The following is a 15,411-nucleotide window of genomic DNA, read 5'->3' on the forward strand; positions in this document are numbered from 1 at the left end:
AAACAAAGTCACATTTAAACTCTGTCTCTCTCTCTCGGTAAAAAAAAAAAAAAAAAGATTTTTTTTTTTTCGTTTTTTTGACACAATCACCCAAAAAAAAAACATGTCTGCACAACAAAAAAAGCTGGAACTTTTATTAAATTGGTTCGACGAAAACAAGATCGAATGGGATAAAGAAGCTTTAGAGATTAGAGAATCCAACGGATCCTTTGGTGTATTTGCCAAGAAAAACATGAAGAAGGACAAGCCAGGTATATATATAAAAAAAAAAAAAACTCACACCCCCCCCCCTCATAATTTTTTTTTTTTTCTCTGTTAGTCGTCAAGATTCCCAAAAGTTGTATTCTCTCCATCAAAACAACAGGTATTTCAAATATCCTAGACGAAGCTAACCTCGAAGGAGGTTGTCCACTCGCCTTAGCCGTCCTTTACGAAATCGCACAAAAGGAAAATTCCCCCTGGTACGGTTATCTTCAAGCTTTACCCGATCAAGGCGAGGATTTACCCATCTTTTGGGAAGAAGAAGAAAAGGAATTATTTAACGGTACAGAAATGGAATCCGCCGTACACAATGATTTGGTATGATTCCTTTATATGTACTCTCCCTTTTTAAAAAAAAAAGACCCCCCACCCACTCACACGCACACTCTCTTTCTTTAAAAAAAAAAAAAGGGTGATTTGGAAGATGATTATGAAGAATTAATTGAACCACTTTTGGAAGACTACCCTTATATCTTTGATCGTGGAACAAATCCCGATAATGATCCTTATTCCTTTGACAAATTCATCAAAATATCCACCTTGATCTCTTCTCGTGCATTCGAAGTAGACGCCTTTCACGAAAACGCTCTTGTCCCCTTTGCAGATATCTTCAACCACAAGGGAGAAGGCGAACACGTCCATTTCGAAACTGAGTTCGAAGTCTGTGATTCATGTGGTGCCCTTGAATACTGTGAACATCAATACCTCGATTTCCTCGAAGATGACGATCACAGTGACGCTGAAGATCACAGCGAGCATGAAGGCGAATGGGAGGACGCCGAGGATCTCGGAGACGACAGTGAAGAAGAATTAAGAGACGAGATGGGTTTGGACACCGAGTTACCCGATCTTGATCAATTAGAAGCTTCAGGCGTCAATTTTTGGGACGCTGCTGAAGAAGAAGAGGAAGAAAAGAAAGATACCTGTGATATGGTGTTGGATCGTGACGTCAAAAAGGGTGAGGAAATCTTTAACACCTATGGTGATCATCCCAATATCGCTCTTTTAAGTAAATATGGTTTCTGTTACGATGGTAACAAGAACGATTACGTTTCCATTGGTGAGGACTCCATCGTCGATTGCTGTCTTGCCATCACCGCTGAAATCTTGAAGGCTAAAATGCCTAAAGCTTCTGCCGAAGAGGTCGAAAAGGCCGCTGTTGAACTCACTCGACCTCGTTGGGAATTTTTCTTAAAGAACGAAAAGACCTTATGTCCTTCCGCTGAAGGCGAAGAGGAAGAGGAAGAGGATGATTTCGATAATGGCTGTCAAGAAGATTGTTGCGCCTCCGATGATGAAGGTCATCACCATGAAGGTCACAGTCATGAAGGTCACAGTCATGAAGGTCATGCCCATGGCGATGACGATGAGGACGAAGAAGAAGAACACGAGCATGATGAAGAGGGTGGATGTTGTGGAGGTGAAGATGAAGGACAAGGCGGAAAGGGTCGTCCTTACTTTATCAACTCGGAAGGTCTCTTTGAAGATAAACTCATGTGTTTACTTCACGTCATGTTTGTTGGTGAATCCACTTTTGCAAAGTTCGAAAAGGATATGGACAATGCCATGGCTTACTTTGATGAACTTGCCAATAGTCAAGGTGAAAACAAATCCAAGGCTGTGGTGGAGGTGAAGCGTACCATTTATCAAGTCTGTCGCGCACTTTGTGAATTCAGACGTTTAGAATACCTTGAGGACGGTGAATGGAAGCCTATCGAAAAGGACATCGAGGAACGCAAGAAGGTCGCCGATCATTCTAGAAAGTACTATGCTTTAACATGTCGTATTGCTGAAAAGAAAATCATTGAAAAGGCCATTCAATATTACGGCGATTTGGTAGAGGAATACTCTACTATCGCTGCTGCTCCTGTCGCTAACAAGAAGAAGCCTATCAAGAAGACGAACAAGAAGCAAAAATTGTAGATATATTTACCCACACACACACACACGCAAACAATCATAGCATATCATCAAAAAATATGTAAAAAAAAAAAAAAAAAAAAAAATTAGACAGATTTATATTATATAAAAAACTATTTTTATATAAAATACGACTTATTAGAATTCTTTTTTAAATATCCAAGTATAAAACATGGCCAAGGCATTTTGAGGTTGGTAATAAGGGACTTCGTGTCCTGCATTGTACACTCGAATAAAGGTCAATCTATTTGTACCCTTCATCTGTCCCACTTCTCTACCACGGTAAATCCATGGCTTTAAACTTTGTTTGTTATATTCGCTGCTTCCGTTGAACCGGAGTTGCTCCATTGTCTCATAATTTCCGTACTACAAACAAAAAAAAAAAGTCAAAAATCATGTCCCCCCCCCCCCCTTAAAAAAAAAACTATCATTTCTTACCCAATTGCATAAATAATCCGCATCACCTACATAATTTAAAACTCGAACACCATTGTTCAACAATGAAGCAAGAGCGGGTGATGAATCTCGCGCTCTGAAAAAAAAAACACAAGGAATGATTTAGCTTCTCTGGGGAGGAAACACACGCGCTCATTGAAAACTCACCCTTCTCCTGATCTACTCATGGCATCATACTATATTGGGAGATGTCAAACAAAATAATCTCTCTGTAAAAAAAAAAAAACTTACAGGCCTTTCAGCACATTGCTCGAACTTTAAAGACTCAACACCAATCGCTTGTTGGAACTCGGGGTTATTTAAAATACGCACATAATCCTCAGGTGGATCAATCTCTCTGGATCCCTTTCGAACATCGTAATAGTTGAGCCCAGATGTCTGGAACAATAAATCAATGTTTTCTGTACAATATCTATCCGCTGCTACACACGCATATTGCTCATCTGTCTCGTAACACCTTTCAACTTAATTATACCCTCGTTAATTCATCTTTATTACTTTACTTTTTTTTTTTAAAAAAAAAACTTACTTAATTTTGCACACGTCGGGTAATTACCCTTCATTTGTTCACAAACATCCGATGATACAAGTGGTCCATCTAAAAGGTTTATAAGCGTTATGTATGACACATTACAATCAATTTCATCACTTACAGCTAGAATCGCATGCCATACCAGCAGCATGTTTACTTAAAAATATATCAAAAATGTCAATTCAAAAAAAAAAAAAAAAAAAAAAAAATTACAAAACATGCGAGCTTTACAATTGAATAAGCGGATTGATCCATCCATTTCCAATCCCCACAGAATCAATCGGAATTTCCTTCCCACGAGGGTTTACAACACCTTGTAGCAACTGATTTTGCTTCACAATGTAATCTGCATAATGAGGTATATATCGGCCCGCAAAAGATTCTCCAAACAAATGAAAGGGAACCTCACGATACTTTGGAAAGACCTCATAGAATAATTGTAACGCTTCATAAAATTGGGTCGCACCTTGCTCCACATTAAATTGTAATGGGTCACCGTAAGAATATCCAACTCCATTTGGCTAGAAAAAAAAAAATCCATCCTTTTACTTTTTAACCTTCTTTTTTTTTTTTTCGATTCGCGCGCGTACGTACGTACACACACACACTTTTTTTTTTTTTTTTCAAAACTAACCTGATCAATAAAAAGCATATTTGAAAAATGCGTCCAGGTATTGGCGTTATAACCAATCTCCGTACCATCACCATGGCTCCGACAAGGTCCATTCTCTTGCCACAATCCACTTTTAATAACCTAATTAATAAGCCGTTTTTCTCCACCCCCCACACCTTTTTTAAAGGTAGATTCCCCCCCCCCCCTTACATCATACTGGAACAACCAGGTCCACCATTCAACCATGCTGTCAAGGGCCTGGCATCTGGATTACTCTTGCTTTCAAAAAACCAGAAAAAATAATGGTTATTCGGTCCCATATCCAAATACCCAGAATACTACCCCCATGATTGTTAAAAAAAAAAAGTTGTATTACACAAAAAAGGTTTATAAGTATTTCTACCTGTGTCACATTGGGGTCGCATAAATTTGGGTTCACAAATCGGACACTGTAATTAGGATGATTTGAACTTTGAATGACCTTGTAATCAATAGGTTCGTACGTACTGGCTGCATTTCCTCCATGAACAATGCATGCAACTGCTACAAAGAAAAACTTCAACTTCATTTTTCTTTTAAAGAAATCCCCCGATAGAAAGAGAAAAGAGAATAGTAAAGCAAAAACTTACCCATCTTTTTTTTTTTTTTGTATTTTTCCTTTTGTCTATATTACCGATACTGAGAGTCGTTTAAAAAAAAAAGTTAAGCTTTTTGGTTTGATTGAAAATGTATTTTTTTTTTAAATGTCAGTTACGGGAATAAAAAAAAAACTTCTTTTTTTTTTTGGGTGTAGACACGATCCGTTTCGCATGTGTTTCGATTTTTTATTCAAGAACTTCTAATAAAGGTAAAGTGCCCTTTTATTAGAAGAACGTTTCTTTTTTAAAAAAAAAAAAAAAAAATTGATATGCACACATCGATGCCCACGTAAAACCATTTGTCAAGTCTCGGTTCTTTTTTTTCCTCCTTCTAGAAAAAAAAAAAAAACAAGAGAGAGAGAAAATTCGGTATGAAAAGAACCCCTTTAGGAAAAATCGTTTCTCTTTTTCCAAAAGACAATAAAAGAATAAAAAATGATTCCCCCATTGGACTCGATGATTATGCCAATGACAGGTAATGTTTGTTTGCCATGAGTTACACACGCATTCCTTTTTTTGAAAAAAAAAAAATATGTCATTCCGTCATCAGAGAGGCGGGGGAACGATGCTCTTGTCCAATCAGAATAACTATGTTTATGATATCATATAAGATCTGACGTCGGTTTGGTACAACACGAAAATACATGCAGGTGTAAAAAAAAAAAAGGGGGGGGGGGGAATTCGATGTTTATATAGGAAAACGTGGGTCGATCCTGTTCCCCCTGCGTGAGAATTTCATCCCCCCTTTGACGTAAATAATGATATAGAGTGGGGGGGGGGGACTGTAAACAGTAAAACTCCCTTTTGGATCATTTAACTATATCCAGAAAATAAACATTAAGTCACAATTTTTTTTTATTATTATTATTTGCAATAGTTCAGGAACAAGAAAAAAAAAAGCTTAATGCAAAAAAGTAATCCCCCCAACAGACAAACATAAAGGGAAGAGTCTGTCTAAATTAAAAAAGGTGGAGAAGCAAAAAAAGAAGAGGCGATTCAAAAAAAGAACCTTTCTCTTAAATTCTCTCTCGCTCTCTCGCTCTCTCTGCTGCTCACTCTCGAATGTGTAACATGACGTAGAAAAAGGCTAACTCTTTTTTTTTCTTTTACTTTCTTCTGTTTGATCAAGTTTCATTCAAGCACAAAAAAAATCGTCTCCGCTAAAAGGATCTCATTAAAAACCAATCGGAAAAAAATTTTCAATGGCCGGTTGTTTGTATATAAAGATCCACGAAAAATGGTAATAAACTAAAGTAAAAAAAAAAAATATTATTCCTATTTCTTATTAAATCAAAAAAATCATTTTTTTTACTGTCCCAAATGAGTAATAAAAATATCGATGAAAGTGTCAGAGGCACTGTGAATCGCAGTCAATCTTATACCACACCAAGTCAAAGACCTGCTGCAGTCTCTCGTTCAGCAAGTCGTGCCCATTTTGATGATTCCGAAAGAATGCCCAATCACATCCCTAATAGTAATAGCAGACCAGAATACAATGAAGGAAGTCGTGTCAACTCTTCCGTTCATGTCACTTCTACACCCAGACCCAAGATCTCCAGTAGAGCTACCTCCTTTGCTACTGCTGCCAAAAGAAGATCCATGGTCAGAACAATTTCCTCTCTCTCTGTCTACAGTAACTTTGCAGGTGAACGTTTAGATGACAGCTACCCAAGACCTACCCTTGGAAATATGATTGATGAGGAAAAGAGAAAGAGCTATCCTGCTTCCCGCAAATCTTCCATGAATAAGCACGAAGAGTCGACCGTGGGTGAAGAAATGATTGAAGATGCTTCAGATATCGCTCCCAAAGCCTCTGTTGGTAAAGCCATGTTCATGTTCTTGAAGGCATTCATTGGTTCGGGTGTTTTGTTTTTACCTAAAGCGTAAGTTTTATTATTATTATTATTATTATTTTACTTTTAGGCGAAAAAAATCACTAAACTGCGTCTATTTTAGATTCCAAAATGGTGGTTTGGCTTTATCCATTGTGCTAATGATTGTCATTGCACTTATCTGTCTATTTGCATTTTTACGATTGGTAAGCACGCAACACATTATTGGTGGTTCTTATGGTGATATGGGTGGTTTACTCTATGGTAAAGCTACCCGTTACATTGTCCTGTTTTTCATTGTCATCTCTCAAATCGGTTTCGTATGCTCTTACTTTATTTTCGTCTCGGGTAACTTGGTGAGTGTCGTTGATGTCCTCTCTAACTGTACAGCCGGTATCGAACAAAAGTACTATGTTTGGATGCCACTCGTTATCTTGATCCCTCTTTCCCTCATCCGTCATATCGCCAAATTATCCTTCACTGCCATCATTGCTGATCTCTTTATCTTGTTTGGTTTGGTTTGTATCATTTATTTTACGGCTGTCGAATTAAGTGTCAATGGTGTCGGTCCCAATGTCGCTGCTGTCAATCCTGTCAGTTTTGGTATGATGATTGGTACAGCCACTTTCTCCTTTGAAGGCATTGGTCTGAGTAAGTAATTATTACCCCCCTTTTAGCCACTAGTCGATAAGAAATGCATGCTAATTTTTTTTTTCTTAACTCAGTTATTCCTATTGTTGAGTCTATGGAACGTCCCGAAAGATTCCCATTCGTCCTCTGTTTGGGTATGTTAATTGTCTGTGTTATCTATATCTTGATCGGTTCTATCTCTTACTTGGCCTATGGTGACGCTATTCAATCCGCTGTCATTTACAATTTCCCTCCTGCCAATAAGCTCACTATCTCTGTTGAACTGTTGTACTCCCTTGCCATTTGTTTGACCGCCCCTTTAATGCTTTTCCCTGCCTTGAAGATTATCGAAAACGGTCTCTTCCACAAGTTCAGATCAGGTAGAGATAGTTTTGCTGTTAAATGGTCCAAGAATCTCTACAGAACTCTTCTCTGTGTCCTTTGTGCTGTTGTCGCTTATGGTATTGGAGGTGAAAACTTGGATAAGTTTGTATCGCTTGTTGGCTCTGTCGCTTGTGTACCCCTTTGCTTTATCTTCCCCGGTATGTTTCATATGAAGGTCACAAAGAAGAAGAGCGAAATCATTCCGGATATCGCTCTCATTGTCTTTGGTGCAGGTATCTTGGTTTACACCTTGTATGTCTCTATTGATTCCTTCATCAACCCTATTTCTGCTGGTGAGCCCCTTACCCCTTATTGTCCTGCCAACTAAAAAAAAAAAAAAAAGAGTAGGCTTCCTTTTTTTTTTTTTTTGTACATAACTTATTTATTATAATTTTCCACACACACACCCCTCCCTTTTGTTACTTGTAAATATACCAAATCAAACAATTTTCTTTCTCTTAAAAAATTACTGCATTAAAAAAAAAATTATATTTCACTTTTGGGAAATTTCTAAATAATTCTTCTTGTCCTTTTTTTTTTTTGTTGAAATTTCTCATCTGTAAACACGCGTGCTTACCCAAAAGAAAAAAAAAAAAAAAAAAAACTCCAACAATTATTAGATGTACATTTATAAAAAAAATTAAATTAATTTGGTGGTTTAAAATTATTTAGACTTTTTGGTTTCCACCTTCTTGGAAGCAGCAACAGCTTCAGCAAGTTCGGCTTGATCAGCTCTCTTGTTAAGATAATAATGGGCAACTTGTAACCCAATAATACCAGTAATCGCTAAAGTCATGATACAATGCGCAGCAGCAATATTCTTCAAGTTCAATGCCAATTCAGATACAACTTTTGTCTCGCCAATGTTCTTAATAGCTTAAGTTCATCCACACACACACAATAAAAAAAAAAACCCCCCACCCAGTTAGTTCTCTCACATCAAATCATGACTTTTTTTTTTTTTGTTCTACTTTACCAGGCTTAACAGAGGTAGCATAAGTTGAAAGAGCAAACAACATCAACACTAGCAAACATACGTTTAGCATCCCTCAACTCCATAACACACATACACGAACTTACCTAAAGAAGCTCCGTCAAATAAAATGTTGCCATCCGTCATGTTGGCTAAACCTGCAGCAAAACCAACAGCGGCAATCATTAAATTGGCAAAAGGAATATATTTAATAATGTCGGGCGCATCAGCTTGATTGATGTAATATTGCTATATTTTAAAATGTTAAAAAGAAAAAAAACCACCCCCTCCATGATGACATTCTCTCTCTTTTTCTTTTTTTTTATTAAAAAAAAAAAGCAACTTACTGTGGCTCTGGCAATGGCATTAGGATGTTCAGATAAATCGGCCCAAAGAAAGTAATAATCAAAGGACCAGTCAGACCAAAAAGTCTACATGTTTTTTTTAATATAAGTCTTTCTCCCCCCCCCCCCTTTTTTTTATTTTCTTCATGTCAACTTACACCGAAAGCGAAAAAACTTGAACAGAGGATTAACACCACTTTCATCGATTGCATGTGTTCTCTAGGCATGGTTTATATTTCTTTTTTCGCACGGAATAAAACACAAAAAAAGGCGTTCATTAGGGAGAGTTGGGGGGCAATTTAGTCTAAACAAGCCACCTCCACACAGCGGGGATTTGAATCATCATGCAATTTAAGTTTTCCAGTTAATCAAATCTCTTTGTGATGGGGGAAAACTACACTTTTTTTGCACAGATCAAAAAGGTTATTTTATCATTTTACATTTTCTGTATTTCATCCCTATATCTTATTTCTATACAATTTTCTGTTTTTTTTTTTTTGCACAAATCAAATTGCATTGAAAATATAAATGTTGTTGCTTTTAGCTAAAGAAAAGGTTTCTACTGCCGACTCTCCCTTGTTTGGTCGGTAGGTTACCCAGGAATCCATATGTTTATTTCCAGACTTTCAAATTGGTCCCACACCTTAATCTTTTGGGGGGGGGGGTGTTGTCATCCTCCCGGCGCCCCCCAAGTCGTCCCGTGTCAGTGATGAACGGCCATGAAACAGCCATTCTTAATGTCAGACACTTGGTGGTAGTAACACATCAAATGGGAGAAAACTTTACACCCATTCTAGCGTCGACAAACGATAAAGTTCATCTTCTTGATTCTTGTTTTAGAACCTGATATTCCAACAAACTTTCTGTGTGATAATCGACACATATTTTTATTGGGATTTGTCAAAAAAGGGGGGAATTTGGGGTTTTCTTTAAACAGCATCTTTTTCCCAAGGTTTCTTTTTTCCTAACCATTTGAGTCTATGCGATTTCGTGATAGACTTGTACTCAACCCCCCCTACCCTGGGTTGTCTTTTTATCGCACAACGGAAACCTGTCACTGTAGAATTGCACCCCCCCCCCCCTTTTTCACAGTATGGATTATAAAAGAAAGAGAAAAAAGAAAAGAAAAAAAAAAGGTGTCTTATTTATAAACAAGATGAGTTTATTTGCTTATTTAATCAAAAACAATAAACAAAAGAGCTGGTTTATGTCAGCATGATTTATATTGGGTTTATTGAATTCACCCCCCCTCTTCCTCATGTTTTTGGGTCTTTTTAACTGTGATAGAAACATTTGTAAATAAATTTCCTAGGCTTATATACAAAAGCAATTCTGAACTTGGTTAAGCTTCAGTAGTAGCAGCATGAAAATAAGATACTCAAAAAAAAGATTAATAACAAACATCACGTGACTCTTAAAATACGCAGATAAAATATAAGAAAAAAGTGATATCGCTATTAGATTGTTCATAGAATACACAGGTGTAAAAAGACTTCAATTTGCTATCCGTGTAACGGGGTAAAAACTTCTTCGAGATAAAAAAAAAAAAAAAGAATAAACCCTTCCCATGAAAGTTTCAGAAAAACAGCTCAAATTTCATGGGGGAAAGGTCTTATTCAAGTACAAAAGGGGGGGAGGGGAGGAGAGAGGACGGTCGGACCCTTAAAAAACGAGATACGTCATTTGATGGGGAGGGTTGTATTTTTTTTTTTTTTTTTTTTTATTTTAAACCCTGGGGGTCCAACCAAAATCTTTTGTGACAAAAAAAAAATTTACAGTTTTTATATATATATTTATACATAAAAAAAGCAGAGCCAATCCTTTTTCTTTGTGTTTGTTTTTTTTTTATTGCAGCCAATCCCTTTTTTTGCTTTTAGACTCCATTTTTTGGTTCGCGCCACACATTTTATTGGTCCAAGCTCATGACAGATACAACTTCACAGCCACATCATTTACTTCATCCTCATGAAGTTTACTCTAACCCGTCCACTACCGCTTATCAATCAGCTCCCGCTGTAGATATCGGACAACAACACCCTGTTGACCCCAGACAACAACATCATTTGTATCAACAACAACCACCACCATCATCATCATCATCATCACAGCAACAACAATCACAACCTCAACAAAGTGCATATCCTATGGTTAGAACTTTATAAATCATTTCTATCTTACAAAAAAAAGGCTAATATTTATCTTTTTTTTTTTTTCCTTCTCCTCCTTTCCTCCCCCTCCCCCGTACACACACACACCTATAGCAACCAATTGTTCACTCTCCTCCTCCTCCTCATCATCAACAACTAGGTTACCGTCCTATGGAACAACATACGGGTCCCGCTCCTCCTCCCTCTTCACAACAACCATCTTCTTCTGACCAAGCTCCAAGCGAAGAACCATTGTACGTCAATGCCAAACAGTACCATCGTATCTTGAAACGTAGAGCTGCCAGAGCAAAGCTGGAAGAACTGAATAAACTCTCCAAGGCAAGAAAGCCTTATCTTCATGAAAGTAGACACAAGCATGCCATGAGAAGACCACGTGGTCCAGGTGGAAGATTTCTAAGTTAGTACTAAAAAAAAGTTGTGTGTCAAAAAAAAAAAAAAAAAACTCATCCCCCCCCCCCCTCTAATCCGTAGCTGCTAAAGAAGTGGAAGAATTAGAAAGAACAGGAAAGATGCCTGGTCAACAGACGGACGAAGAAAAATTATCTGTACATACGAAAGAACAAACTGACGAAAAGATTTCATTACCACCACCACAACAACAACAACAATGGCCCAATGCACCTGAATTAAACAGCTATCATGGTGGATACGAACATTAAAAAAAGGGATTTTTAAATGATGTATATATATATAAAAAAAAAACCTCTTCTTCTTGCATAATTAATATTAAAAAAAAAAAAGACACATAACAATTTTACTTCATGCAACCCGCTAAAAAAAAAAAAAACTGTGTTTGAAAATGAAATCCCAATCCTATATAAACATGGCCTGTGCTGCTTACCTATTGTTGTTACCCATCGGACCTAAACTTTCCCCCCCTTAAACATGCCATCTTTTTAAACCCCCAAGAGATCCTTGCCACGATTTAATAATCATATGAAAAATGCAACCCACCCTTTTTTAAAACCCCTATTTTTGAAATTTATCTTTTTCTTATCCCCGTACCTTTTTTTTTTTTCTTTTCTTACTTATATGAACATGGAATCACATTCTACTACTACTGATATCAACTCAGATAGCCCTTCACTCATTGCACAATGGTATTTACTCCCCCTCCAAAATTCCCGTTCTCTCAGTATATTAACATGTTGAAATATTTTAAACAAGGTTTCACGCCATCGATAGTCCCATTATAGATCCCATTGCACTTCGAAAGGCAAAAAGAGAGAAATCTTTAACCCACATGACCGTTCGTTCTTCTTCTACAACAAGTCCACCAAGATCTCCTCCCAAAAACTGGGTACCTTTCTCCAGGCGTGACAACACTGCCTTGGAAAAAGCATTCAAGGTAAAGAGTCATCTTTTTTTTTTTCTTCAGCTCAAAACCTTATAAACAAACCCCCCTAACCATATGAAAAAGAGTCCATATGCTTCCACAGCAGTGGTATCTGTCAACGAAGATCATTTGTTCGAGGTCGATATTTCTAAAAGAGAAATCAGTCCCGTTTACTGGGAAGGCCCCGTTTATGAAGTCCGACGCGCCACTTGGTTTTATGCAGGTGAAGGCTTTAAATGGTTACCTTGTGAGGAAAATATGTCGAGACAAATCGAGAAAGGTTACCAGTAAGTCCCCCCAAAAAAAAAAACCTATACGCATCCTCCTCAATTGTTTTTTTTTTTTTTTTTACTTATAAACCCCCCCCCCCCCCCCTCAAAAGGAAATATAAACCCTATGTAGAGCCAATCATCGTCACTGAGGAAGTCCAGATGGATCTAGGGGAAATAGGTCCATCTTCTTTTATCAGCAGTAACAACAACGGAGAGAAAGAAAAGGACATGACCGACACTGAAAAACAGGTAGAAGAAATCATCCAACAAAAAGAGTATTTGTTAGGCCCCTATCTTGGTCAATATGTCATTTATACAGACCCTGTTTATGCTTGGTTATTTCAGTAAGTGTTTTTTTTCCTTCTGTCAAAAAACTCGCATCTTTTTTTTTTTTTAAAAAATAGACTTTTTTTTTTTTTTCTGCAGTGATACACCCGGTGCCAAAATCGCTCAAACATTCATGACAACAATCACAAATAATCAAAACTTGGGCGGTACAAAGCTAATTCGAGGTTATCCAGAGGTCGAAAATGAAAAAAGAAAGAAAACAGAAGCAGAAGCCTTAAAAAAAAAAGAACAAGGAGACTCATCTCAAGAAACCATGACCACCGAGACACAAGACACCACGAAGCAACCTAAACAACATCTATCCACCGATAACGGTGTGGATCTATCCCGTAAAATTAAGGACTTGGCTCCACACAAAAAGATGGAATTAGATGATATACAAATGACTCAACAACAGGCTGAGGATTATGAGAATGAAGAAAGTGAAGAAGAGGTTAGACACATTGATCAAATCATATTTGTCATTCATGGTATTGGTCAACAAATGTCTGAGCGCATGGGTCAAAACTTTGTACACGGTAAATGATTAAAATATATATATATATATATTTCTACCCCCCATCCATTGACACCTCCCCTTTTTTCTTTTCTTTTCTGTTGCTTAGATGTCAACGTCCTAAGAAAAACAATGAAATCTACTTGGCCTATCGCTGTCTCAGGAACAGGCCCACTCAACCGTGCTCATGGTATTCAAGTCTTACCAATTCTATGGAGACAAGGTATCTTATTCGGAAATGATCCTACAGATGATAAGAGTACCCTTGAATCCGATATGGGCTTACCTGATGCTGATGACGGTTGTCCAACCATTGACGAAATTACCTTGGATGGTGCACCCAATATTCGTACTCTCGTCTCAGATGTCTTTTTAGACAGTAAGTAAGAAAAAATTATCCTTCTCCCCCCTCAAACTGACCTTTTTTTCTTTTTTAAAAAAAAAAAAAAAGTTCCTCTGTATTTAACAAGTAGATATCACAGTCAAATGATTCATATCGTGACAAAGGAAGTCAATCGTGTTTACAAGTTGTTTATCCAAAAAAACCCAGAGTTCTTGCCAAATAATGGACAAGTATCAATTTTGGCCCATTCACTTGGAGTAAGCCCCAATTTATTCTTGTTTAATCTAAAAAAATAATTGACATTTTTGTAATTAGTCCCTGTTAGCATTGGACATTTTGAGCGCTCAACCATTTACAGGAGCCCAATTATCCAACGTAAAAAACGCAGCCATCATCACCGAAAAGAAGACAGATACGCTCGATTTCCCAGTGAAAAATTATTTTGCCATCGGTTCTCCACAGGGTATGATCATGATCTTGAGAGGACATAAAATGGTATCACGTAAAACATTGGCATCCACCCCTATAGACCATCACACCTACAGTGAGAAGGCAGCTCCCGTCTCCTTTATTTATCCTGCCGCAGACAACATTTACAACATCTTTCATAAATCAGATCCCGTTGCCTATCGTCTGGAACCGTTGGTCGTACGTCATTATGGATCGAAATTAAAACCGTTTCCCATACCTTATATCAAGGGTGGGCTCAAAAGTGTACTCGATCATGGATATAACGTCACCCATGATTTTGCCAATCGCGCCGGGGCCATGTTTGAATCCATCAGGACAGGATTCACAGGTAGTTTATTCATGCGTGGTCTAGGATTCTCAAAACCCGTGATGGAAGGTACACCTGCAGAAACAGAGTTACCATCCCGTTCGCTTTCGGATCCAGCCTTGCTCGCTTCCCGTGCAGAAGCCAAAAGTGCCGCTAAACTCAAGGCCCTTAATCCGAACGGTCGTCTTGATTTTTATCTACAGGAAGGTTTACTGGAAAACACATACATTAGTGCTCTTAGTGCTCATATGTCCTACTGGCAAGACGTCGACGTCGCTGGTTTCCTCATTAGAGAAGTCTATAAAAATCAGCAACTAGAACAAGAGGCACAAAAAACTTGAATACAAAAACTGTGATTGTTTAAAAACACACACACACACACACTTTATTTTCTATTACTACTACTACTATACATAAACTTCTTCCCACACCCCCCCCCACCTTTTCTTATACAAGTTCTTCTTCCTTTTTACTAGTCAATGGTTGAGGGTTTTCAGGATCATACATTTTTGGTAAATTCAAACCAACACGATTAGCTGAAAGTTCAATACGTCGTTTTTGTTCCATAATAATAGCTGAATATAACGCACGTAATTCCTATACACACATAACAAAGTGTCAATTTTTTCCCTGTCAAAAACACCCCCCCTCCCTCCCCTTTTTATTTCTTTTTTTACCTTGTGCTTTCTGGAACTTGTCAAAAAGGTCAACACATTTTCCGCATTGTTATTCAAAGCAGCTACCTTGGAAGCATCCTCAATCGTTTGATTCTTACGATAAATAGCCTTTAATTCTGCTGCAAATGTTGGGTTATTGGCACCTTTGGTATACTATATACAAGGGTATTAGATCTCTCTTTCGTTTTTTCTTTCTCTCTTTCTTTTGTTTCCCCCCCCCCCGCCTATTCTCCACTTTTTTAGGGGCTTTTTACCTGTTGATTCACCTCTCTTAACAATTGACGGTAAACAACTAAATTTCTAGACATGGACATTTCTTATTTTTTTAATTATACGTTGAAACAAAGGTCCTCTTTTTCTCTCTTTCAAAAAAAAAATAGAGTCTGAAAAAAATTCCCAAAAAAAGGAGT

At 37.6% G+C, this 15,411-nt stretch overlaps 8 protein-coding genes across 8 annotated transcripts; 5 read left to right on the forward strand and 3 right to left on the reverse strand.

Annotated features, from left to right (window-relative positions):
* Positions 1 to 552: 552 nt before the first annotated feature.
* On the forward strand, positions 553 to 2,184 carry EV154DRAFT_535972 (uncharacterized protein; the record flags this gene model as incomplete). Its single annotated transcript, XM_051604103.1, has 2 exons — positions 553 to 579; positions 673 to 2,184. The coding sequence occupies 2 exons, from the start codon at positions 553 to 555 to the stop codon at positions 2,182 to 2,184; spliced, it is 1,539 nt and encodes a 512-aa protein (XP_051462387.1).
* A 96-nt stretch (positions 2,185 to 2,280) lies between these two features.
* On the reverse strand, positions 2,281 to 4,451 carry EV154DRAFT_300316 (prepro-carboxypeptidase Z). The gene is made up of 11 exons (XM_051594856.1): positions 4,412 to 4,451; positions 4,186 to 4,325; positions 3,993 to 4,120; positions 3,804 to 3,912; positions 3,401 to 3,690; positions 3,291 to 3,325; positions 3,167 to 3,235; positions 2,869 to 3,101; positions 2,785 to 2,813; positions 2,620 to 2,713; positions 2,281 to 2,547 (listed from the first exon to the last, which is right to left on the reverse strand). Exons 1-11 carry the CDS (start codon positions 4,413 to 4,415, stop codon positions 2,320 to 2,322), a joined length of 1,359 nt encoding a protein of 452 aa, XP_051462388.1. The 5' UTR covers positions 4,416 to 4,451; the 3' UTR covers positions 2,281 to 2,319.
* A 1,059-nt stretch (positions 4,452 to 5,510) lies between these two features.
* Positions 5,511 to 7,720, forward strand: EV154DRAFT_547972 (transmembrane amino acid transporter protein-domain-containing protein). The gene is made up of 3 exons (XM_051604786.1): positions 5,511 to 6,303; positions 6,377 to 6,903; positions 6,978 to 7,720. The coding sequence occupies exons 1-3, from the start codon at positions 5,741 to 5,743 to the stop codon at positions 7,592 to 7,594; spliced, it is 1,707 nt and encodes a 568-aa protein (XP_051462389.1). The 5' UTR covers positions 5,511 to 5,740; the 3' UTR covers positions 7,595 to 7,720.
* Positions 7,721 to 7,930: 210 nt separating this feature from the next.
* EV154DRAFT_412696 (ER membrane protein SH3) lies at positions 7,931 to 8,810 on the reverse strand (the record flags this gene model as incomplete). Its single annotated transcript, XM_051595522.1, has 5 exons — positions 7,931 to 8,142; positions 8,243 to 8,290; positions 8,347 to 8,488; positions 8,587 to 8,670; positions 8,742 to 8,810. 5 exons carry the CDS (start codon positions 8,808 to 8,810, stop codon positions 7,931 to 7,933), a joined length of 555 nt encoding a protein of 184 aa, XP_051462390.1.
* A 1,549-nt stretch (positions 8,811 to 10,359) lies between these two features.
* Positions 10,360 to 11,512, forward strand: EV154DRAFT_300376 (CCAAT-binding transcription factor (CBF-B/NF-YA) subunit B-domain-containing protein). Its single transcript, XM_051594857.1, has 3 exons — positions 10,360 to 10,730; positions 10,845 to 11,148; positions 11,223 to 11,512. The coding sequence occupies exons 1-3, from the start codon at positions 10,506 to 10,508 to the stop codon at positions 11,408 to 11,410; spliced, it is 717 nt and encodes a 238-aa protein (XP_051462391.1). The 5' UTR covers positions 10,360 to 10,505; the 3' UTR covers positions 11,411 to 11,512.
* A 407-nt stretch (positions 11,513 to 11,919) lies between these two features.
* Positions 11,920 to 12,707, forward strand: EV154DRAFT_412574 (uncharacterized protein; the record flags this gene model as incomplete). Its single annotated transcript, XM_051595517.1, has 3 exons — positions 11,920 to 12,099; positions 12,172 to 12,374; positions 12,470 to 12,707. Coding segments are annotated over 3 exons (621 nt in total), but the record flags the coding sequence as incomplete, so codon positions are not given.
* Positions 12,708 to 13,335: 628 nt separating this feature from the next.
* EV154DRAFT_412674 (DDHD domain-containing protein) lies at positions 13,336 to 14,665 on the forward strand (the record flags this gene model as incomplete). Its single annotated transcript, XM_051595520.1, has 3 exons — positions 13,336 to 13,582; positions 13,655 to 13,803; positions 13,862 to 14,665. 3 exons carry the CDS (start codon positions 13,336 to 13,338, stop codon positions 14,663 to 14,665), a joined length of 1,200 nt encoding a protein of 399 aa, XP_051462393.1.
* A 106-nt stretch (positions 14,666 to 14,771) lies between these two features.
* On the reverse strand, positions 14,772 to 15,309 carry EV154DRAFT_559035 (uncharacterized protein; the record flags this gene model as incomplete). Its single annotated transcript, XM_051605524.1, has 3 exons — positions 14,772 to 14,921; positions 15,002 to 15,154; positions 15,256 to 15,309. 3 exons carry the CDS (start codon positions 15,307 to 15,309, stop codon positions 14,772 to 14,774), a joined length of 357 nt encoding a protein of 118 aa, XP_051462394.1.
* Positions 15,310 to 15,411: the final 102 nt, after the last annotated feature.

Source organism: Mucor mucedo (genome assembly GCF_025094135.1).
Source record: "Mucor mucedo strain NRRL 3635 chromosome Unknown EV154scaffold_8, whole genome shotgun sequence".
Classification (NCBI taxonomy): domain Eukaryota; kingdom Fungi; phylum Mucoromycota; class Mucoromycetes; order Mucorales; family Mucoraceae; genus Mucor; species Mucor mucedo.